The sequence below is a fragment of the Sinohyriopsis cumingii genome, chromosome 5, assembly GCF_028554795.1.
Source record: "Sinohyriopsis cumingii isolate HCF-2022 chromosome 5, ASM2855479v2, whole genome shotgun sequence".
Classification (NCBI taxonomy): Eukaryota; Metazoa; Mollusca; class Bivalvia; order Unionida; family Unionidae; genus Sinohyriopsis; species Sinohyriopsis cumingii.
Window position 1 is genome coordinate 1,485,718 of NC_142965.1, and position 27,163 is coordinate 1,512,880.

The 27,163-nt window shown below is 34.9% G+C and overlaps 1 protein-coding gene across 2 annotated transcripts in view; it reads right to left on the reverse strand.

Moving 5' to 3' along the window:
- Positions 1-1,259: 1,259 nt before the first annotated feature.
- LOC149798518 (RING finger protein 145-like) overlaps positions 1,260-27,163 on the reverse strand; it is a 39,511-nt gene continuing 13,607 nt past the window's right edge. Inside the window, exons 1-3 of one of the 2 annotated variants that reach the window (XM_089957324.1) lie at positions 12,669-12,852; positions 4,463-4,658; positions 1,260-3,729 (exon numbers count right to left, since the gene is read on the reverse strand). In XM_089957324.1, coding sequence (XP_089813450.1) covers positions 2,207-3,729; positions 4,463-4,658; positions 12,669-12,677 — 1,728 coding nt within the window. In that variant the 5' untranslated portion in view covers positions 12,678-12,852 and the 3' untranslated portion in view covers positions 1,260-2,206. Of the gene's footprint in view, positions 3,730-4,462; positions 4,659-12,668; positions 12,853-27,163 lie in introns of those variants that run through there. The other variant, XM_089957325.1, reaches the window with a different exon arrangement.

Here is a 27,163-nt window from a genome sequence, read left to right on the forward strand (position 1 = left end):
TATCCACGATCACTTTTATGTTCATATGCGCACTTCTGCCATTATAAAAAGTGTTTAGCTATTAAGTCTCTCATACGTTTTGATGTATTTAAAAACTAATGCATTTTAAAGTTTTCGTTTATTTGCTGAACAAAATTTACAACAACCTTAATTTATTAGCTGCAGTAGAAGAAAGGTGGCTCGTTTTCGATAAGTTACAATCGTTGCGAGATAATTAATAATTATTAGGCGCTTTCTTCATACTGATATACTTATATATTTATCAAACGCAAATTACTAACTACAAAGCGGACTAACTTCAACTATTATTAATTGACATTGCTGTCAATTTGTGAAAGCATATAATTTTGTGTAACAATATTACCTAAATATTCGTGTGTGCGTGTGCATCAACTCCGTAATGGACTCGACAAACCTTAACTTATAGTATAAAGAACTGAATCACACTCACCAATTACAAAATCCCAATTTATTTATTATGATTTGTAATAAAGTGAGTTTTGTTGGTATTTTGTGTATTTTCGGCCTAAAAAGGAATAGTTCCATAAGAAAAGCTTTGAAACATTTAACCAAACTGGCAATATCCTCACAATCATCCTACTCCCCCACCTTCCCATGTTAATCAAGAAGACGAGCGGAATGATGTTGTAAACAGTTGCAGAAAAATATCACTCTACAGAACTGGCTAAAGATTCAATAAAAAATGGCATAAAGTTTACAACGAAAAAGTAAAATTCTTAATTATGGAAAAAAATCTAGAGTAAAATTAAAGCAAAAATTCAAGTAAAATTCTTTATTATGAAAAATAATACATGGATTCATTTGGTAAGTGATATCTTGGTGACCCGGAAGTGAACCCGGACGAGATCAACATAGATCGAATAGAGATAGTGTACATGTAAAGACAATCGCCGACTAAAGGCTAAAATCAAAATACTAGGCGATTATTACTTAACATATGAGGGGTTTTACAATGATATCTCAGAATCAGAATCTACCGTTAATAACGGCATCTTTCTCTATTTCTTATCAGCAATTGCATCCTTTCTGTAAATCTATCACATTACCCAAAACAATGAATGCACTAGTGAGGGCTGCCATACAATGTACATCAAAGACATGACAATAAAAGTGTTTTCTTATCAAACATATATACATAATACACACACACACACACACACACACAGATATATATATATATATATATATATATATATATATATATATATAGATAGATAGATAGATAGATAGATAGATATAGATAGATATATGAATATGAGAGATAGACAAATAGATAGCGAGATAAATAGATAAACGAAACGCACATAGAAGTAGATCTGCAACAACAAAAAAGCAAAGAAAGGATCTCAGGATAAATGGAATAATCTCAAACACACATAGCACAATCTACTTTCTAATTTAAGTCTAAATTAATATATATTAGGATAATATAATAACATAAAATAACGTCATCATCCTCCATCGAAATACCGATTGTTTAACATGTTCATGATCGCATATTGTTTCCATCCTCGTTGTAGTTATCATAGTCACTGTCAGTTTAACAACAGCAATCCTAATTATAAATAAAAGACTACAACTACAGTGTGAAACTATTTTCTTATCTAAATAAATCAAACGTATACGATGAACCTTGAATTTATTCGCATGTCTACATTTATTTTATTTTCACAGGTACAAGTACTCTAACCCGTTAAATTGCCAAATTAATGATTCCTTCGAGTCTTGAAACACTTCAACATTGACACTGAGTCGGTCCACCTAAAGGAGTCTTGTCCATACTGGAGCTACCGATTTTAAGGGAAGAAACCTTTACAGGCATCTCAGCATATCCTCTACTGATCAAGGAAACTCAGCCGACATCTCCTGTGAAGTGAACCACTCACGTTCTCACATAAACTAAACCAGTCAGTGATCGCATGGTCATTTTCGAACTAAAGGACCAACAACAACTATACAATTTACCAGAGTTTATGTGAAGTAGTAAGTTATATCGTACACAATACCAACATACAGGAAAGTCCTGTAGCTAAAGTAGGTCCACAACCCTAACGTTTCTTTGTGTGTGTGTGTGTGTGTGTGAAATTGATCTAGCCATTTCAAAAGTGGGGTTCTCTGTTTAAATCATAAATGATTGACTTATTTGCGCCTGTAGGTTTCTCTTGTTTGACATGACATTTGTATTTTAATATAAAGGTTGGTTACACTTGGGGCACGACCGTCTGATAGCAGATGCTTTCCTGAGACATTCAATGTGGAAGATGTGTTCACATGGTGTTACGAGTCCTTCGTGAATTTCATCCATGCAAATGGCGCAAACATCATCTAGATTTGCCACTTGCTCTGCTGTAGCTCTTGGAAGGGAGCTGACGACGGCACGAGATTGAGCTCTCTGCAAGTGTTTAGCATATTCTAAGCGTATAATCGGAACAACGACTCCAAGCTGACCTAATAATATAAGCAGCGCCCGCACAATAAGCCAAAATATATTTTGGGAAAAGAGTGGGAAGAACAGCTTGTAGTAACCTTCCAAAAGGGAGCAGATAGTAATACAGATGCTCTTTGACAAGCTGATGTAGTAGATAATGTCTTGTGTATTTGTAATGTCCATATCGTAAAACCAGGAAAGCATATTAACCATGTATTCAGTGAATGTCAATATAGCTATAATCACCAGCATTAGGCAACCAGAAACACTCAAAACGGACCATACTGTCATTTCTAGATGGTCTGCAATATTCCGTGACACCAGTACAGAACAAGCAACTATGCTGGTAATAAAGGTTAAGACTCCAATGTGCATTCGCAATTGGCGCTCAACTGCGTTTGCTCCTAGTCTGGTAAGGAAAGGTCCTATCATATCAAAAACGTAGATCAGAAATGTCGCAAGCGTAAAGTGAAGAAGAGTACTGACTACATGAACTTTTACGTCATCATCCAGACGCAGTACTCCAGCTTGTAGAGCAAATAAATGGAATGGAATCATCAAACTTTTGGCTTTACCTATATACATTAGAGGTCGTAATCTTTGCCTATCCTCTCCTTCAATGGTTGTGCAGCAAAGAATTATGATGATAAGAACGTTTCCAATCAGCGCAAAGACAGCTATTATTGAATGCAGTACAACAATCGATGTACACCATTTACTGATGATGTAATTCAGGCCTTTAATTGATGCAATATCAAGCACGGGTGTGCCATTTTGAATCTCACGTGCAATTGCATACGTGTAATAAGCAAAACCGAACATTGGGAAAAGGTCTTGCATAATGTAATATTTCTTAACAATATCTGCAGTTTGCCTTGTGTTATGGTTGGGTAAGCTATAATCCACAGCAGTTATCAAAACCGTTATGGCCATGAAGATAAACCGTGACATCCAATATACGAGAAAAACAAAAACATTCCAACCAAGCAGCCAGACCAAACAAATTAGTGCCAATATTATCAAAGTAAGCAACCACAAAATTATGTCTAATTTTTGGGGAACATAACATTTCTGAAACAAAAGTATAAATTGTAACAATGCAAGGGTGACTACAACAAGGCTGGTAAACTGGAAGGTAGATTCCCCTGATGCCAGATTTGCAACGCTTTCTTGCAAGCTGTTGATGGTAGATCCAAAGAATAGCAATGGCATAGCTCTAACATAGAAACACAGAAGCTGACTTCTTGTAAAATTGAGCGTTCTGAGTAGTAATAATGTACCTGAAAGAATGAAATTTGTAAGGTACAAATATGTCAATATTAGAATATTAATCATATAATGAAAAGATGTAATTATGTCATTGAGTGGATGTTACAAGAATAATACTTCAATTGAGAAAAGAGTATTTCCAAATATGAAACTTAAACTGTAGCTTACATTGTCTAGTAAATAAAATTTGATGATAACTTAATTAGATAAAATTCGAAACTGACAAGGGTTCGCCATTTAAAGAAAGCTAAAACTTACGTTGACGATATTCGGGAATCTTCTGGTACTAGAATTTAGTTCAAAAGTACATCTGTTATTGGCATAATACATAGGTCCTAATTCCTCTTATTGGTATAATACAAAGGTCCGAATTCCATGCATCCACAATATTCTACTTTACTCCGACGTAAGTTTCTTTTAGACTAACAAGATATGCACAACTGAAGGACCAAATTCTGTATGATATGTCTTTATCTAGTAGAGTACCTTAAAGCCTAAATATCGTCCTATTTTGAAACGAAATGAAACTAAAAGACGTGCTCACTTAATTAAACGTCATTTTACTGACTTTAACATCAGCAGAATACATTTATTTTGCTGAGAAAAGTAATTAAGAGCTAGATTTAAGCAAATCTTATAATGAACTGGTAAAAACTAGAATGAATATCTATAAAAATTGAGATCATTTCTCAACTACTGCCTGTGATTATCAGTAAGTTAATGTGTGTATGAGTGACGTCATACCTCCATATCGGATTACAAAACAAGCTAGGCTAAGTATCCAGTACTCGGAGTCTGGTGCAAACAGCATCCACAGATGAATAAGGACAAGCACAGGCACGTGCAGTGACACCTCTGCTATATACGAAATATCACGTTGATTCAAGGTAGAGAATAATTCTCTGATTTTGCGTTCCATTTTGTCCACAGTTTGTATTTTCTGTAATAATAATCATTATAGTAATAATAATGTGCACCTGAAGAATGCTCACCATGTTGTATATCACTACGTGAAAAAACCCTGAAGAAATAAACCTTACCGCAGCTGCATAAATGCGTATTTACATCATTTAATCATACATAGTACATACCAACAGAAAAGGGGCTACATACACTTACGAAAGAAACTAATTGGTCGTCGAAAGATATACCTCAAGGATATGTACAAACACCGTGAACAAAGCATTAAAAAAACTGAAACAAATAAAGTCAACATCAACCAGAATCAAAAGATACTAAGACAAAACAAAGCTGCACAGGAAACTCAAACCAATGCCAGCGATAGCAAGACTGAAGTCTATGCCAAATCAGAGAGCGATAGCAAGAATGAAGTATATGCCAAATCGGAGAGCGATAGCAAGAATGATGTATATGCCAAATCGGAGAGCGATAGCAAGAATGATGTATATGCCAAATCGGACAAGCAAGCAATAGTGCTGCATTTTGGAAGATGATATTATATAGAGGAGACTAGTCTGTCAGAAAGTAAGATAAAAAGATAAACTGTTCATAATATTATGTCAATATGACATCAAAAATAATATTAACAAAATACGAAAAGAAAATAGCTAACAAACTTGAATTTTTCAAGACCAGATAAGATTATTGAAATTTTTCGCAAGACGTTAAGGAACCACCCTAACAGGATGGATTGTATAAAAGGAGGAAATGTAACCCAGTGGGTTAAACACTTTCTAAATAAAAGCAGGAAATCTAACCCAGTGGGTTATACACGTTCTAAATAAAAGCAGGAAATCTAACCCAGTGGGTTATACACTTTCTAAATAAAAGCAGGAAATCTAACCCAGCGGGTTATACACGTTTTAAATTAAAGCAGGAAATGTAACCCAGTGGGTTATACACGTTCTAAATAAAAGCAGGAAATCTAACCCAGTGGGTTATCCATGTTCTAAATAAGAGCAGGAAATGCAACCCATTGGGTTATCCACGTTCTAAATAAAAGCAGGAAATCTAACCCAGTGGGTTATCCACGTTCTAAATAAAAGCAGGAAATGTAACCCAGTGGGTTATGCACGTTCTAAATAAAAGCAGGAAGTTTAACCCAGTGGGTTATTCACGTTCTAAATAAAAGCAGGAAATGTAACCCAGTGGGTTATACGCGTTCTAAATAAAAGCAGGAAATATAACCCAATAGGTTATGCACGTTCTAAATAAATGCAGGAAATGTAACCCAGTGGGTTATACATGTTCTAAATAAAAGCAGGAAATGTAATACAGTGGGTTATACACGTTCTAAATAAGAGCAGGAAATTTAACCCAGTGGGTTATACACGTTCCAATGGAACTACATTAACAGACAGAATTAAGAATTTGAGACTTATAATATGCTTACAGATAAACGGAAACTGGCAACATGGTGACTGCTAATAATATATATAATCATGAGGAAGAGAAAGGCATATATATTCAAATATATAAAATGTAGGTTGACGAAACTCAAATGGTAGTTAGGATGAATTGAACGGAACGAAGGGGCCCGTGTCCTTTGTAAGGCATGAATAGACTACAACAATGCTCGTAAGAGCAAGATTTCATATGATAGTCCTGGAATGGTTGCAGCCACACCAATCCTGCAAATAATAGCACACTGCTTAATGGCGTGGATAACAGATTCCAGGAAAGAATGTAATCACACCAAGTATATACATGTCTTATTACCTAAGCTGCTCGTGGCTTCTTGTGTTTCTCTTGCACGCGTTGGACGACAAAACACAAGAGGATCCCAATCAAGGAGGAGCCAGGTAGAGACAATCACTTATTGTTTATCTACGATCTAAATAGCTGTAGACACTACAAAGCAGAGTAAGACACCATTGTCTGAACAGCAAGGATAATTACAAATGACAACCAATGAAATCGACATATGAGCAGCCTTAATGTATTAAGAAAGGTAAACTAATGGTAAAATAAAACTATTTGCCAAACAAATAGAAAGCGAATCCGACTAAGCTGAAAACGAATACAACCAAGCATAACTACTGGAATCAACTAATTGGAATCAATGCAAAACAAAGCAAATAATACGAACAACTAACGTCATAAATGTTAAACAATGCTAGAGTCAAACCTGAATGGTGTAACCATGGTCACTGCAAGTAATATCAGGGTAGTTTTAATCAACAGATACGCAGCTTCCTTTATTGACTGGTTAGAAAAAGACCACGAAGACATGAATAGAAAGACCAGAATGTTGTTATATATTCGTGATGTCCTGCACCTAATTGCAGTTTTCAACGGTATTTACATTCCCACGACAATGTTGCAAATTTAAATGTATATGACATTAAAAGTAATACTAGATAAATGCATGAGACAAAATAGATAATTAATATGAGATAGTCCAAGTAAAAAGTTTTTTAAAGAACATCAGTGTATTCTGAATACATATTTTATACTTGATGAAACAGCAGCATTGATTAAACAACCTAAGCCATGTAAAGCACCGGGACGTACAGAATGAGCATATAATATATGAGGGCAGAAACCTGATATAAGCTATTTCTAATGTATTCAATGCGATACTAAAACATTGTTTTACATACCATTTGGCTGGAAAGTCGGCATAATTTTGCCAATCGACAAAGGTGGATGAGAGTGTAAAAATTACTCTGACAACGTCACGGCTAAATCTTTACTACCTGCTTTGTGTAAACTATTTGAAAAATGTACATATATTAGACTTGATTTATGAAACAAAACCAAAATGCTGAAAACTTTAAATGTTTCTAATACTCAACGGCCGGGCTTACAATAAGGATTGAGCTGCATACCAGTATCGTTTAATAACGGCATCGTTTGATAACGGTATCGTTTAATAACGGCATCGTTTGATAACGGCATCGTTTAACTTACATGAAGCTATCTACCCTAACCTGGAATTAGAATCGGAAGTCTATGCCCAACGTTTGGACATACGGAATGCTTATGCCACTGTCTGGCACGAAGTCTTTTTCATAACGCGTTTGCTATAGGAATTTCTGGCACACTCCTCGCTGTAATAATATATATAGCATTGTTAATATAAATGGCACTAAATCTGAACCTATACCAATTAGATAAGGTGTCCGACAAGGTGGAAAGTTTCCACACTTCTATATATGGTATATGTTAATGATTTGTTAAAGTTGTTAGAAGATTCTAAATTAGGAATAACCGTATGATCAATTTCTGCTGGAAAACCTGCGTTGGTGTTAATATCACCTCTCATAACGAAAACCCCTGCTCATTTACAAGCAATGCTTGACATCGCAAACTAGCACTCGGTAAACTGGAATTTTACATTTCAATATAACGTCAAAAACTACTAGACCACTCAATGGCTATGTTAACATGACGTCCTGGTAATGAAAACAAACCATTAAAGGCTGATACTTCCACCCACTTATTATCCTTTTTATAAAGACAATCCAACATATACCTGACTACCTTTGAAAGAACATATGTAGCAAGTCATATTTAGGGAAAAGCAAAAGGTTGCTTCAAGTCAGAATACATGAATATGTCAAGGACATTAGTAAAAGGAATATGCCATTATTGAAACCAATGTCAGAAGACATGAATACCTCATAGACATCCGTAAAAGGGATATCCAATTATCTAAACCAAAGGTGTTCAATTTCAGATCATATTAATTGTTCTTGCTGATCCAGTATTTGAAGCAGCAACGCGTAGCGTGGAAATAAAAAAAAAAAAACGTTGCATACACCAATTAAACACTGTAGAATTCGTATAATGATCAACAGCTATCTTGAAACTGGATTCCATGCATAATATGATAATGTAGGCTCCATTAGTAATACAGAGAGTAGTGACCCTATACGGACAACAAAAATTAACATTACACCGCAATGTTGGATATATGACCACATATAGACTAAATGGCGCTATGCAGACTATTGGATTTTAGCATTATTATAGTTCTTAAAAGCAAGAAAAATTTAACATTAAATATATATATATTAGCAGAAATTGTTTCAAAATTAGCAATATGGGAACAACTGAAACGATAATAAACATATCCATAGGTTTAATATCAGTATGGCACTATGGCAACACGGAGAAAAGCAATTTTAAAAGTACATTTAGTAACCCACGAGTCATTTTGGCTGACAACATCTCTATCATCCACTTACAAACACCTACGCTTATTAACCACACTCGATTTGACTGACCAATACCCGTTTATCTTCTGACCAGCAGCAACGCCTACTAACCAAGGAAAAGTGAATGAATATAGCCACAAAATACCCACAGACACAGTTATATATTATCATAGACAAGTGCTGGAATGAAAAGGAGAGAAATGGTCGAATACACTTACAACATAGTTACGAACGCATTTGTATACTGTGACACACAATGATAGGAGTGCTAACCCATACACCAACATGTCATCAGACCTAGAAAGGGCTGAAGTGCTAACACATACACAAATAATATTATCACTCCTGAATAGGGTAGGAGTGTGTTAATGATCATACCCTAACATATTGTACACCTTGCAAATGTTTGTATGTGCAAAAGGTAGGTATTGAATTGTAATAATCTTAGCTGGTTTGCAAAATAAATGGGCGCTGGATAGTATGTTTGAATGTTTGTCTTTAAGGACATATGACGGTTAATAACAGCCCATGTTTGGCCTCGTATGTGTCTGTATTAGTGTGTGTCTGTATTAGTGTGCTTCGTATTGTAATAATGTGTTTTGCATGGTATAAACTTGAGTAGGTCAGTCAGAGTGGATTTTAGATTGCATGAAAAGGTTAATGAACGCTCCCAACCATCCTTCATCTGTTGGTTTACAAGTGTATTATTATATATTATTTTCCTGTTTACTTATAGCAATCAACATGGGTACCCGGCAATGAGTTCTCGAGTTGCAGAGATTTATTTTTAAAATAAAATTAGACAACCACGTTAGCTCACCATGAGAGTCCGAGTCAACCAGAGTGTCGGTGGCGGTTTGCTCTTATTATGGGACCATTATCAAAAACATCATTCAACCATTATGGGAGAAATTTGAAGACGCGAATGGAAGAGTGGAACGAAAACAAGACACACTCTTTTAAACATGCAAAAGACGGAAAAGTAAAGTTAAAAAAAATAAAGTGATATTGATCGAAATGGGACACAGAAAATTAAATTATCCAGTGTAGTATGAGCAGTTCACACAGGTGTGACATACTATCAACTTCCTGGTCCTGCGTATCTATCATTCTTACCCATGTAATTTTCTTCATAGTTTTTTGCACTGTATACCTTGAAATGGAATATGTTTATTCTCTTTGAAGCTTAGACTTAACCATGCTTCGATACAATTGTGTGCTTATTAGTGAACTCTCTTAACGAATTATTCAGTAATAACTGAGAAATACGCAGTTGCCACATTTAGTATAGTATCGATAGTATCGAAACCATCCTAACTAAAGAATAATTGGACGCATATTATGATTGAGAAATAGGTAATTAATGTACACTAATAGATTAGTCCAGTGTCAAAACCCCAATCAGTCTGGGATATATATATATATATATATATATATATATATATATATATATATATATATATATATATATATATATATACGTACATTTTAATAAATATATATAGTGAGAGGGAAATGCCTCTATTGATGATAAGAAGGATGACATGAATAAAATATAGCAAGAGGAGGCTACAAACATAATTTAATAATAAATAAATCTTGGAAGTAGCAATATAGATATATTCTTAATTAAGAATTTCATTTTTATTTTCAATACGTTGATGAAGGGTGATTCACGATAGGAACTTAATAGTGTTAGTATCAATTCCTTCCTACCTCAACGGGTACTGAAATGAAGCTATATGTATCTATGGAGCCGGACACATTTTCAAAAATGTTTCAAGATGTTGCACGGGTATCCTTCAACAAGTTATATAGTCCACTTATATAATTCCAGAATTGCTTACTTGCATCTTAGTAACTCGCGTAAAGTGTCGCTTACCTGTTTCATATAAATTGTGTCCTTGGATCATCTGCCACGATAGTTCATCCAATAACTACTTGCGTTTTCATCCTAAAGTGTTTGGAGTGCGATCCTTGTTTGAAAACGCGAATAGATCGTATTATATATGGTGTTGTTTGGATAGCGTATCGATGAATCTCAAATACGGTATAACATGCATTGTTTGAAAAACGGATCACCGATATAATATCTTGTTATCTGTCGTGTTAGCGTACATGCCAATAGATTCTACCTTTAATAGACTTAATAACCGTATCATAAGCCAAACTTCCTAAAAATAGCTCTAGTTTATCATTGTTTGAAAAACGGATCACCGATAGAATATTTTGTTATCTGTCGTGTTAGTGTACATACCAATATATTCTACCTTTAATAGGCTTTATGACTGTATCGTAAGCCAAACTTCCTAAAAATATCTCTAGTGGATTTTTCACTCAAATCATCTTCTGTCTGTGACAATGGTCAATGTTAGTGACATCGTTGCTAGGAACATGTAAGAGCATATCACTGCCTTTACTCCAGAGTTAAATTCTGGATCTATATAATTCGATCTTAGATCGGCACACATTGGTTAAGTCCTAGTACTTAAATTTTTCTAATTATTAATATTTATTCATGGCTGTAAATTGTATTAATTTCCCACTATTTTTAGTTAGATTAGATATTGCCTACTTGATAAGGGTCTGTTTCATATATTAAAAGCGTAAAGTCAAATAGGATCCATAAATAGATGCTTACGAATGCTTTGATAATTATTTTTAAAAAAGTCTTAATAATAGAACCTGTTGACGAGTTTGGGTTATATTCTCATTATCTGGTGGCATTTGGACAGTTCTAGAAGAATTAAGTAACTTCCCATTGGTTGGGCTAGGTCCCATTAATAGGCATTTCGAAATAAATTGAGTAGTATGATCTGTACTGTGGGTTTTTCGTGAAGTAAAGTTGTAATAGAAGGTGTAAATAAGGGAAGAACTGAGTAATCAGTTCATTCCTATTTCGGAGTCTTTCTTATATAAAAAGAAAGTGATATTGATCGAAATAGGACACAGAATGTTTAATTATCCACCGGAGTATGAGCAATTCATACAGGTGTGACATGCTATCAACTTCCTGGTCATGCATATCTATCATTTTTATCCAAGTAATTTTCTGCATAGTTTTTTGCACTGTATACCTTGAAATGGACGATGTTTATTCTCTTTGAAGCTTAGACTTAACCATGCTTCGATACAATTGTGTGTTTATTAGTGAACTCTTTTAACGAATTATTCAGTAATAACTGAGAAATACGCAGTTGCCACATTTAGTATAGTATCGATAGTACCGAAACCATCCTAACTAAAGAATAATTGGACGCATATCATGATTGAGAAATAGGTAATTAATGAATTAATGTACACTAATAGATTAGTCCAGTGTCAAAACCCAATCAGTCTGCGATATATATATATATATATATATATATATATATATATATATATATATATATATATATATATATATATATATATATATGCGTTTTAATAAATGTACATAGTGAGAGGGAAATGTCTGTATTGATGATAAGAAGGATGACATGAATAAAACATAGCAAAGGTAGGCCACAAACATAATTTAATAATAAATAAATCTTGGAAGTAGCAATATAAATATATTCTTAATTAAGAATTTCATTTTTATTTTCCATACGTTGATGAAGGGTGTTTCAGGATAGGAATTTAATAGTGTTAATATTCGTTCCTTCCTACCTCAACGGGTACTGAAATGAAGCTATATGTATCTATGGAGTCGGATATTTTTCAGCACATTTTCAAAAATGTTTGAAGATGTTGCATAGGTATCCTTCAACAAGTTACATAGTCCACTTATTTAATTCCAGAGTTGCTCACTTGCATCTTAGTAACTCGCGTAAAGTGTCGCTTACCTTTTTCATATAAATTGTATCCTTGGATCATCTGCCACAATAGTTCATCCAATAACTACTTCCGTTTTCAGCCTAAAATGTTTAGAGTGCGATGTAATGACATTACATCCTTGTTTGAAAACGCGAATAGATCGTATTATATATGTTGTGTTGTTTGGATAGCGTATCTATGAATCTCAAATACGGTATAACATGCATTGTTTGAAAAACGGATCACCGATATAATATCTTGTTATCTGTCGTGTTAGCGTACATACCAATAGATTCTACCTTTAATAGACTTAATAACCGTATCATAAGCCAAACTTTCTAAAAATAGCTTCAGATTTTTATTGTTGGAAAAATTGATCACCGCGAGAATATTTTGTTATCTGTCGTGTTAGTGTACATGCCAATATAGTCTACATTTATTAGGCTTTATAACTGTATCGTAAGCGAAACTTCCTAAAAATAGCTCTAGTGGATTCTTCACTCAAATCATCTTCTGTCTGTGACAATGGTCAATGTTAGTGACATCGTTGCTAGGAACATGTAAGTGCATATCACTGCCTGTACTCCAAAGTTAAATGCTGGATCTATATACTTCGATCTTAGATCTGCATACATTTGTTAAGTCCTGGTACATAATTTTATCTAATTATTAATATTTATTCATGGCTGTAAATTGTATTAATTTCCCACTATTTTTAGTTAGATTAGATTTTGCCTACATGATAAAGGTCTGTTTTAAATATTAAAAGCGTAAGCGTAAGTCAAATAGGATCCATAAATAGATGCTTACGAATGCTTTGATAATTATTTTTAAAAAAGTCTTAATAGGACCTGTTGACGAGTTTGGATTATATTCTCATTATCTGGTGGCATTTGGACAGTTCTAGAAGAATTAAGTAATTTCCCATTGGTTGGGCTAGGTCCCATTAATAGGCATTTCGAAATAAATTGAGTAGTATGATCTGTACTGTGGGTTTTTCGTGAAGTAAAGTTGTAATAGAAGGTGTAAATAAGGGAAGAACTGAGTAATCAGTTCATTCCTATTTCGGAGTCTTTCTTATGTAAAAAGAAAGTGATATTGATCGAAATAGGACACAGAAAGTTTAATTATCCACCGGAGTATGAGCAGTTCATACAGGTGTGACATGCTATCAACTTCCTGGTCATGCATATCTATCATTTTTATCCAAGTAATTTTCTGCATAGTTTTTTGCACTGTATACCTTGAAATGGACGATGTTTATTCTCTTTGAAGCTTAGACTTAACCATGCTTCGATACAATTATGTGCTTATTAGTGAACTCTCTTAACGATATATTCTGTAATAACTGAGAAATACGAAGTTGCCACATTTAGTATAGTATCGATAGTACCGAAACCATCCTAACTAAAGAATAATTGGACGCATATCATGATTGAGAAATAGGTAATTAATGTACACTAATAGATTAGTCCAGTGTCAAACCCCAATCAGTCATTTTTGGATATTTTTTTGAAAGTTTTGTGAATTATTCGAACGCCTTTATGACAATGTCACGATTCTTGGCAGAACAGTACATTTCCGGTCCTAGGAACTGATAAAGAACCTTTCCTTCTTTAGGACTTTCATAGAACTTTATCAGGATTATTTTGGATCCACTTCATAAAACTGTAGGTTCTTCTCACGTTTTTATTTATAACTTTGCTAATGAAATTATTTGTTAGTTTTAGAAACCTTGTTGGTTTTCCTTCTTTTGCTACTAAGTTTGTTACCATAAAGTTGTAACCTCTACATACTCCCAACCGTCCTTCATCTGTTGGTTTACAAGTGTTGTTTCGCTCTCTGAGGACGTGTTTTTTTTTTGTAAAGATGATTGATTGTCCAACATTAGATTGGAATCTGGTTCTATTTCTATTTCTATCTTTATAATTTAACTTTGTCATCTTCAGTCAACAGAGTGGTATTTAGTAGTTATTATAACATAACCAGACAAACAATCTGCACAGTACGCGTGCACATAAGGATAAAATAAAAACGGAGCTAGAACATGGCGCTGTGTTTAGAGCGAGAAAACCCACCATGGTATTAATTTTGAAAAGACTTTTCAGATCTGTAAGAGATGTATTTTCACCAGAAGTTGTAAAACTGAAAAGCATTTGAACCGTGAAAGCACTTCGTGCAAAACCTTGTATAGATTGACAGTTTCAAACAACTATACAGATTGACAGTTTTAAAGAACCATAGAGAATGACAGTTTCAAACGACTATAGAATATAGCTAAAGAGTTTCAAACAACTCTATAAGTTGAACAACAGAAAACCTGTCGAATTAGTTTGGTATTGTTTAATGATAGGGCCGAACCTATGTATATATCATTTCGTATACTGAAGTGTATGAAATATGATTTCAAGTAACCCCATATAGTGTTCTTTTTTAACAATGCCTTCAGGGCTTTGTCTTAAAAATGTATCAAACGAAATTTTTCTTTACCTTTACCTTACAAACACTTTAAATAATTTTTGTTGCAAGTTTATCTAGCTCAAAGGATCCATTTTAGTTGTATGCGGTATTTATCACTCTTGGATATATATTCGATTTTCTGATTAGAATGACACATATCTCCGTTCGTTCAATGATGTAAGAGGCAAGTAACCATGTCAGTCAATCTGCATATATTCCATATAGTTCATCAAAACCAGAAGTTTTTAAATAAGTGTAATAAAATGACCAGCACCGAAGATTGAAATAGCTTTAAATATTTCCCAACAAATCTATCACACCATCTCTCTGTCACATTTTTTAAGGTATACATTGGCATGTCAGTGCTACATTAGGAAATAATTGCCTGCGCAAAACGATATAATGGACCAAAGTGAATAATTTCAGTTTTTAAATGACATTCATAATGTGGTACATAGTCATAGCACATTCCAAAATCGATCTACATTGTCAAAGTGGTGTTTAATATTTAATAAGCTTTTTTCTCACAATAGGAACTAGACAATGGGGACAAGTGATATATGGCCAAACGGTATCTTGCAAGCAGCTTGCTCAAGGAAGTATTACTACTAAAAAAAGCGACCTATAACAGGTCTGTAAAGTGACAATCATTTAAAACACAAACGTACTGTCAAAGGATGAAGCCGGGATGGGACTGGATAAGTGAAGATACCGAAAGCAACTGTTTTAATAAGATTCTTATTTATAAATGCAAATTACATATGAACAAATCTGACACCATTATAAACAAAAAAAATAAAGGAAATTATAAAGTTCCTAACATGGAACTACCAACAACAAGTAACTCAACGAGAAAACTCAAAGATTAATTTAACGAATGGAATTTTAAACAAACGTGAATTACGTCCTATTACAGATCAACAAACAAAAGTATATGATCTACACCCCAAAATAAACAAGTTCTTATTAAGCACCAAGGGTGACCAAAGCATGTGATTCATGCATTTATGAATATAATACTCATTTATTCATCAATCTATCAACTCATCAATTTATCAATTTATCAAGCGATATTGAAAAATGTATGAATTTATGAATCTATCGCTCATCTAACGATATTGACATGAAAATGCATAATTTTAACGATATTGAAATGTGAATTCATGTAATTATGAATATATCGTTCAGATAACGATATTGAAATGGGAATTCATGTAATTTTGCTCAGATAGCAATAGTGAAAATAACAATAACATGGAACACGTAATATATATATATATATATATATATATATATATATATATATATATATATATATATATATATATATATATATATATGACTATCGTGGCGCCCGTTTGACGTCCAAGATGTATATCCGATTCCACTCGCTCTAGTCAATGGTCAAAAGAGCGCCCACGCATGGTCAACCCCTATATGTCTGTTGATGGATCCCTCGACAGCCCTCACATTCAACACAGACTTGATGGTCGCGAAGCCTTGGTCCCTCGCATTGAGAACACCAGTTCACTCTTCCGAACCAAGGTCACCAGACACAGCGTACACGTCACAAGAAACCACACATAGTTCTGTCACTCTACATACCAAACCATATATAAGGCAGCTAAAATTATAACAACTAAACCGTGTAGTACATATGACACGGTTAAGTACTTCTGCATTGATATATGTTGCGCATGCGTGCACATACATTCGTTACCCATTACATTAATCGTTTAATGCATGCAACGCATAATTAAAATCAATTTGTCTGCTCAGTTACAACAAATAGCTAACTCGAACCAGACTATATTATTTCTAATATCAAGGCGTTGTATAACCTAGGTATTGACTCTCTGCAGAATTTATAATAAATTCTAAAAATCTAATATAAGAAACAATTCTGTCATTTAAAACGAATAGTAATAAAGAATACAAACTTAAATTTCAATAACTCTACAGCTGGAGATTGGCTCCCGTAAAGAGGTAAGCTTTCTGAAAAGACTCGTTGTAATGTAATTTGTTTATAAAGAATTTGCTCTATATGTATACTAGCTGTGATAGATATGCGCAACTAGGTACTTAGATGTTCACTGCAGGCAATTTGCACATGCAGCATGTGTTGAGTCGCTCTCAGTATTTCGAAATAATTAAAGCCGGAAAACAAACATCCTCGGGTGACTCTGTACGCGGCAACGAATCGAGAAAAACATTTTTGATCACATATACTTATTGATATAAATCATACACAATTTCGTGACACGTACGTTAAATCTTGAAAAATATAATTTAGTAAGAGATTTCACTCTCTAAATCAAACCCATTCTATTAATTTAACCGTCCCCTAAACTCACCTGCCACTTGGATTGCAATATTTGATGCTATCTCTAAACTTAGCATGAGGTGTATAATAAAGGGTATAAGCATAGGGTTTTGAATAAACTCACACAAGTTTGAAACATAATTGTTTCTCATAACCTTACTCACCCTACCAATAAAACAGCGTAAGTAACTGAGTCAACATCTATTTTGATTGATCACATTTTCACTATTAATGCACAGTCTATTTTTGAAACCTTTATACCCCAAGTGACAGGTATCCGTTCTATGTGTCGCAAAATCAGTCGACAAACAGTACAAAAACAATCACAACAACATTATATACAGATTCAATAATTTTATTAACAATTTTATGTTTCCTTTATGAAATCTCCTCAACATTCAAAACTTAACATGTTTATCAGTCTATCCAGACAGTGCCTTAAACGGTTGGTCTGACAGGTTTTTATCATTAAATCTTAAATATGCTAAATTATGACCCAGATGGATTAGGCAACACACAAGCTGACGTTATGCTGATGAATTGTGTGATATTTATCACCAAGTCAAATAGTAGCATAATTATAAATCTCGGCGGAACAATGATACTTTTCGTATTAAGGAAAGCATCAAAAAAAGATTACCCTATACAAATACATAACGCGTCGGCATCTTTCCATATCAAAAATGACATTACTGTAAATGCAACTGTACATAATAAATACTTGCAAAAGGATACATTAAATTTTCCTGTGTATTATTATTAATTGGCTTAATGCAAAATGTTTTCGCCCCACATGGACTTTTCTTCTTGTTTGCTTTTCTAGCGAAACAAGTAGATTTTGATACCGATTTTGTTGAACATTGAATTTTGGAGCACGAAGTTTATAGCTGCGTTTATTATTGACAGTGGTAGACGCTATTCACTTATTCGAGAGATTGCACATAAAAATTTTAAACTTGGTAAAAGCACCGTCATTTGCGATTATTGTTTAATTCTAGATTTATCACTCTCTCTCTGTCGATCAATGTATCTCTTTATGTAGCAATCACAATGACCACTCCGTTTATAAAAGAATAATGTCATTGCTACTTCTAATTTTTACAATTATTTTCTTACGTGAAATTGTGTATAACCAACAATACAACGGTACTGATTAAGGATTTGTTTTAAATTTGTCTTTCATTTTTGAAGCTTTGTAAACGTGGAATATTAAAAATCGCAAGATTAAGAAAGTTTCAACCCATTAAACCCATCACTTCTATTGTTGACAAAAGCAGCATTGCACTATATAAAGGGTTCATAGGTGGTTTTGAAACAAATATGTGATGCAGACTTCTTAAATTTGCTGCATATACTGTTACTGATAACTAGTTTCACCAGTACAAGACAATACTTCATGTTTCTCCCCTTAAGATTTCATTTTCACGTACGTAATATGGAGCATACTTGGATAAAAGTATAGGAATGGCTGAAAACCAGCTTACTTTTCTATATCTCGTACTATACAATTAAGAGATCGATTGTACAAAAAAAGACAATTACTATTAAAGTCCAATAATGTCAACGTATGTTGAATAGTTTTATGAAATAAAAATTCTAACTATAAACGAGTTTGCTTAATCATATTAAGATCTCTGAAGTTAAGACATGGGTTTAAGGAAACCAGTATCTAATTTAAAGAATATCACTTCATGGCAAATATGTTGTGGTTTTAATGCCATTATTCAGCACATTAAAGGTTATATACGTCGGCCAGCATATCTGGTAGATAAAGAAACCGGCAAAATCCTGGGATCAACCATCGACTCAAGGGATGCAAATGGTAAGTTTTCGCACAAGCCCACGCTGGTCGAACTGGAGACTCAAACCTACGTGAACGGAGATGAGATGTAAATGATCTATAAAGACAATCGCCTTAGACCACAGACAGACTCCTTTCCAGAGAAACATATATATATCCATTACGTTTTAAAATGAATCCAGATAGGGACATGATAAATTCCCACATGTCTCCATACTGACTGACAATTCCCCACATTTACCCTCATAACTGCTCACCCCTTGTGCTAAGAGCGGTATAATAATATCAGAAACGGACTTTATCTGAGCCATTTGAATTCATGACCATGTTCCTATAAATGGTAATCTAACACTATGGAATGCATCTGAAATGCGAGGTTATATCTCGCACGTAGAGTACATGTATTATGCAGTATTATTCGCATTCATAAATCAAGGTCGAATTTCAAACATTCACGTCAGTATCCTATTTCGGTCTAAATAGGGCATGTGTGTTGAATATGGGTCAGGAAAGCTTCATTTGATTTAGAGCGTACATTTGCATTCTTGATTTGTAATGATTGGATAAATAATAAAATGAAGTTTATTGTTGACTGTTAATATATTTTGCAATATAAAAGAATTTAAATACTTGTAATTCTATTCATTTTGAGTTCTTTGTAAGCTGCGTAGTGATAATATCAACCAATGCAGCCTTCTTGTTCTACAGTTATATTTAATTTTTATAATTGTTACGAGACGATCTAGATTTATTTATTTATTTATTGTTGGCTGAAATTGCGTAGTTAAAACGTTTCTTCTAAACAGAGAGTACCTTACTAGATTATTGTGAAATCATTCAAGTACTTGGCTATTTATTAATTTGGTTGTATTATTTTACAACATTCAAGAACATTTGTGACATTCAACTTTCATTGGATTTTCCCTGAACAAGTAAAAACGTTTGGATGTTAGAACAGTGATGGAACGAGCACAAAAGTAAGGGAACGCAGTTCCACGCGTTTCCACAGCGCTACACCCCTGCGTGAGCCGGATACAACAAATCAGTCGAGTGCACAAAATCGGGGTTTAACACCATGATACAGAAAATCAGGGCCAGATAATAGTTGCAAAAAAATTTGGGTTGGTAAATAACTAACGAAGATTACTTCACTGACAGTGAAATTTTTTATTTTTGGAAATAGTCAATTATTATTAAAAGTCTCCCACTAAAATTATATAGGATTAGTGAATTGGGCTCTCTGTCATACATCATTAAACACTGCATTTGTAAAACCATCAAAAACTTTTTCTGGTACTTATTTTAATCTTATGTTGCTCTTGAACTATGAAAAATAATATTCCTTCAAATATCATCTTTATAATATATGACTTCATATTATTTTCAAATGTAGGATTATTGAAATCTAGCAGTTATCTTTACATTATGCAATTTATTATATATGTCAAAAAAGATTTGTTAATTTTTATTATAGCAGGAGGTAATTGCAATCTTCGTAAAAAAAAATATCATCTGTAATATTTTAAATTGTCACAAACGTTTTTGAATATTTTTGACTTTTTGTTATCGGGGTAAACGGCCAGCTCTTTTCAGTATTATAAAGGTTTCTCTTGTCAATATTAAAAAGGTTTCTATTTTCAATGTTATAAAGGTTTGAGATAGACATTTACTTTAATTGCCTTTTCGTGTCGAATAGTTTGGATATTAAATCAATGATGCTTATTGTCACAATTGCTACTATTACTAGTGACTTTTTGATGCCGGTCATCCAAACCTGAAATAAGTACCAGAAAAGTAAACTCTAACAAATGATTTCTTTCCACGAATACCTGGTGAACATTTTAAAGGAATGTAGACTAATGTGAGCTAATTCGGAATTAATCCTAGAAATTATATCACACTTCCATACATAGAGAAAATTTCGAATCAATTACATTCTTGACTGTCCTGATGTATCAATAAATATTAATAATAATAATAATAATAATAATAATAATAATAATAATGAGGACTTTGTATAGCGCCTAATCTTTAGAAGCTCTAAGCGCTTTACAACTTTAGACAACACCTATAAGATAAGAAACATAATAATCTTATTACAAAAACAAACAACTAACAACATGAAATTAGAAAAACATTTATATAAAAAAAGCATGCAGAGAATATTTCAGGTAGGAAACATTATTAGGTCTTTAAGTTTGCTCTTGCTGTCGAAATAAGTGAGTTTTGAGAGCCCTCTTGAATGTGATCACTGTGTCTTTGTGTCTAAGTTCAGTGGGCAATTCATTCCATGTTGCTGGGCCCTGGTATGCAAAAGAACGCTGTCTATATGACTTTGTTTTAATAAATGGAATAATGAGTATACGATTGTCAGAAGAGGAGCGTAAGTATCTTGCTGGTGTGTACACATGAGTGAGGTCAGATAGGTATGTTGGACTAGAGTCCGACAGTGAAATGTAGCACAGAGAATTTTGTGTTTGATTCTAGATCGAATGGATAGCCAGTGTAGGGTACAAGCAGCGGGGAGGTGTGCTCTGATCGTGGTACTCTAAGTATGATCCGAGCAGCTGTGTTTTGAACTTTTTGAAGTTTCTGGAGTAGATATTGAGATGAACCAGACAGAATTGAGTTACAATAGTCTAGTCTTGAAAGTACTAATGAACACACAAGTCTTTTAGTGGCATCAACTGAAAGATATTTGCGAATTGAGCTGATGCGTCTCAGCTCAAGATATGCAGCCTTGCATATGTTCATGACATGTTGGTGCAATGTGAGAGAACTGTCCAGAGTAACACCTAGGTTTCGTACTGATTGTGTGAATTTAATGTTGGCGTTGCTGATGTTTATTGTTTGAGGTAAAGGATGTGAATGAAAAGGTATTTGCGTTGTGATCAGAATGGCCTCAATTGTATCATCATTTATCTGCAGCTTGCTACATGTCATCCATGATTTCACATCAGAAATGCACCTCTCTACACCTTGGATGCTAGCATCAACTTCAGTTGGGTGACTAGTTTTGTATATTTGAGTGTCATCAGCGTACAATTGATGAGACACTGGATGATGATCTATGACACTTGAGAGTGACTGAGTGTACAGAATGAAGAGAACAGGTCCAAGAACAGATCCCTGTGGAACACCACAACATCGATCAACTGGGTTAGGGTTTATTCCATTTGCAGATACAATTTGTGTCCTGTTGACCAAGTAGGACTTGAACCACAGTAAGGCTGTATCATGAATGCCAAATACATGCTGGAGACGGTGAAGTAATATATCATGGTCTATTGTGTCAAATGCTGCAGACAAATCAAGGAGGGTGAGGACTGTAATCTGTCCAGTATCCAATGCAGAGAGAATGTCATTATCTACTTTCAAAAGAGAAGTTTCAGTACTGTGGCAAGGACGATATGCAGATTGTACATTGCTAAAAAGACTGTTTGAATTCAGATGAGATACAAGCTGAGATAGAACAACCTTTTCGAAGATGTTTGATATGAATGGGAGATTAGAAACTGGGAGGTAGTTTTTTAAATCGTTATGATCTAGTGTTGGTTTCTTCAGCAGAGGCTTTACAATGGCAGTTTTGAAAAATGATGGGAATTCCCCAGATGAGAGAGGTATTAATAACATCAGTTAGTGAAGGAAATACTGGATCTAAGCACTCAAGCAGCAGTGATGTTGGAATTGGATCAAGTTCACATGACTTTGGTTCACTCTTCAACACGATTTTACGTACGAAATCCATAGAGACAGGTTCAAATGATGCTAATGGTTACTGCTCAAATTCTGTATCCGAACTGTATGGTGACGACGAGTCAATTGAAATTGTGGTGTCAAGCTTATCTCTAATGGTTTGTACTTTGTCACGGAAAAAATTTGCACACATGTTCGGAAGGTCGACTGGAGAGAAGGTAGATGGAAGTGGTGTTGATTTGTTCCTTGACATTATCTTGTTTATAATCTCGAAGAGCTTTTTGCAGCTGGAACATTCCATGATCTTAGTAGTGTAGTGGGCTGATTTCGCTGCATGGACTATATTTGTGACGTTCTTATTAGCGACTTCATAGATTTGCTTATGAATAGTGAGTTTGGTGGAAAGCCAAAGCCTCTCAGCTTTTAGCAGTGCGAAGCTGGTCCCTAACACTGCTGTAGTATGGAGAACACTTTTAATTGATACTCTGCACTTGGTAGCTGGGGCATGTTTGTCAAGTAATGAACGCAGACAGTTATCGAGTAGTTCTGCGGTAGGAGGTAAGCAAGGTGTTAGGTTAGCTTGTATGTCGTGCATTAATTTGGTTCTATTTATCATACGGATCTTTCTCTTCGTAGCAGATAAAGGTGGAGGGTTAGGGACTGTTACGTCAAGATGGCATATAATGCAGAGGTGATCTGATGCAAGGTCATGGGATACCAGGGTGGACCGTAGAATATTATCATCAGGTCTATGAAGAATCCAGTCTAAAATGTGACCATGTTTATGGGTGGGTTGGTTAACTGACTGTTTGAGGTTGAAAACATTAATGGAATCTATGAGTTTTGATGTACTTGAGTTTCCGGGACAGTCAAAGTGAAAGTTGAAGTCTCCAAGAACAATTAGGTTGCCACCTCTCGAATTTCCATAGTCCATGAGATTCGGAAACTGTTCCAAAAAGAGAGAGTCAGCTAGCTTGTTTTTTCTACTAGGAGGAGGGCGGTATAGGCAGAAAAAATGTACTGACCTTTGCTCCAATGTGAATGTGGTTTGGACTAGTTTAAACGACGTATGGTCGAAATTTAATGTTGTGTTGTAGTTCAGACGTTTTATCATGGAGTTCTCTGTGGTGACACCAGTTCCACCTCCGCGAGAATTACGGGGGAACGACTTGATGGAGTAACCAGTGGGTGTGAGATCCGCACAAATGGGCTTATCATCTGACTTTTTATCCATATTTCTGTCAAGAATAATATGTCAACATTTTCGTCGTTGATAAAATTAACTATTTCTGTGCGCTTTTCCGGTGGTCCTACTGACTGGGCATTGAATAATGCAATGCGCAGAGGTATTTCTTGGATAGTTGACATAAAGGTTGACGAATTAATTGGGATTTGATTTAGGTTATCTAAATTAACGGTCGAAATCTTTTAAAATGGTTCTGTCGAAATAAGGGAGATAACTGGAATTCTTCTTCCTGTTCCACTCCGGCCAGCTTTGAAACAACGTTTCTTTTTTCGCTTCTGTTTAATTTAGGTAATGATGAATATAATCCCAGTTCGTTTAGTCTAGAGCACAATGTAGTGTGGAGAGCCAAGGAGTGAACATTTAAAGCAATTAATGAGGGTCCATCGTAGCATAAACGAGTTGACAGTCGAGTATCACGTGATGGCGGTTTCTTCAAAAACAGTGGAGCAATACAGCTGAGAAAAGGTCTAATTATTCTCCTTTCCAAAACAAGGAGATGAAGAAAAACATAAAAATTTAACAGCCAATAGTAGTTAAGTGGGCCACTTTACCGTCAATGGGAATTAGCATTACAAGACCCCTTGGGCAACTCTAGCGTCAAGGGAAATTTAACATGGAGAAAAATCGTGGGCAACTCTAGGGACAATGGGTATTTAACATAGAGTTTGGGTCTGTCTAGCGACAAGGGGAAATTAACATGGGAATAGAGTTTGGGTCTGTCTAGGGACAAGGGGAATTGAACATATGGAAATTGAACATAGTGGGTCTGTATAGCGTCAAGGGGAATTGAACATGGTGGGATTGTCTAGGGACAATGATGGTAGAGGGTCAAACACAACAGAGACAGAAACATGCATACACTAGTACAAGCGTGAGATTTATATATAAAGCATTACCAAGACCTGAAATCTTGCTGGGGTGTTCAAAAATTTGCATAATTGTAATGATGCTATAAATAGCTATAATCAAGGAAATGCTCAACGACAAAATGGATGTGACTAAAAGTAACGCTAAAATTACGAAATTGTCCCAGAATTTAAAGGAAAATAAACATATCCCCGAAAATTAAGTTACAATAGTTTAGACTAAAATGGATAAAATTAGTAACTACTTACAATATCAACTTCTGTGACGATCGTGAATAAATACCTATGTATCTATAATTAGCTGAAATTCCTATGAAATCCCACTATCTATTTATAGCTCCAACTTGTGGGTTTTTCCTTTGGAAAATCCCACTATCTTTTTATAGCCTCAGCTTGAGTGACATTCCTGTTTATGAATTCTAGTATATATGTATAGCTACAAAATGTGGAAATCCCCAAGTCGATATTTATAGTCTCAAAATTTCCAGCGTCAGTGACGTCACTGTACTGAACACTAGGGGATAAATGTCAACAGTGTTGCAAGTGGCTGACCTGAATACACGCTACTACAGGTACGTAGGTAGAGTGTATCTGATAGGGATAAAGTGAGTTTTTATAGGGACAAACAGAGACCAATACACACACACACACACACACACACACACACAACGTACGCGCGCAGACATACGCACACACACACACACACACACACACACACAGGGAAGAGGAAAAAACAAACCCCAAATATACTATCAATACAGAAGGGAGATAACACAAACCCCAAATAAACTATCAACACAAACGTACGCGAACGCATACAAACCCCAAATATACTATTCACACAACGTCGCTAACGCATACAAACCCCAAATATGCTATCCACACTCGGGAGGAAGAAGAAAAAACAACCAAATATACGATCTACACAACGTACGCGAACACACACACACACACACACACACACTCACACACAGAGGGAAGAAGAAAAAACAAACCCCAAATATACTATCAACACAGAAGGGAGATAATACAAACCCCAAATAAACTATCCACACAAACGTACGCGAACGCATACAAACCACAAATATACTATCAACACAGAAGGGAGATAATACAAACCCCAAATAAACTATCCACACAAACGTACGCGAACGCATACAAACCCCAAATATACTATTCACACAACGTCGCTAACGCATACAAACCCCAAATATGCTAACCACACTCGGGAGGAAGAAGAAAAAAAACAACCAAATATACGATCTACACAACGTACGCGAACAAACACACACACACACACATACACACACACAGAGGGAAGAGGCGAAAACAAACCCCAAATATACTATCAACACAGAAGGGAGATAATACAAACCCCAAATAAACTATCCACACAAACGTACGCGAACGCATACAAACCCCAAATATATTATCAACACAGAGTGAAGAAGAAAAAGTTTTTTGAAAGCACCTAAGCCCTCACCTGCAATGACCAACTCTGCCAAACACCTACACCCCACCACCACTCCCAACACTACAAAACCCATTTAACCCGTTATTTTATGGCATCAGTGTGTGATTTAGGAAACATCAAGACACAAAATGATGGATGAATAGACTGACTATTGTTTACCGACTTGCATGCCTAAAGAGCGTGCGTGAAGGAAAACATCCTTCCATTTCAATTCTAACTAAAACATGATCCAGAGGGATAGAGAGAGGTGAAAGAGCACAATTTCATAAAGTGTGAGTAAAAACAAAACACGCCATCCTTATTATACAATGTCAAGACCAAGAGACACTTACGTTTTCTTTCTGGTCTATTCTCTTTTAGAAGGTAGTATGAAATTTCACATCAGGGCCAACGCATCGGCTCACATTGTCAATTTTTCCATTTTCATGTCTTTACTGGCACAAGTTCTTCATCATCTTCAATTTCTTCTTCTTCTGAATCCCTCTTCTCTGTTTCGTCTTGTTTTTTGTTTCTTCTCTTTTCTCGTAGGGCACTCTGAATTCCAGTGTCCTTTCAAAGTTTTGCCTCCCACGGACTTGTACCATCCCGTGCTACCTCACCATTGCCAAGGCAAACTGATGTTTCCTTTGTGCCGTACTTGTGCCGAAACGTGCAACCA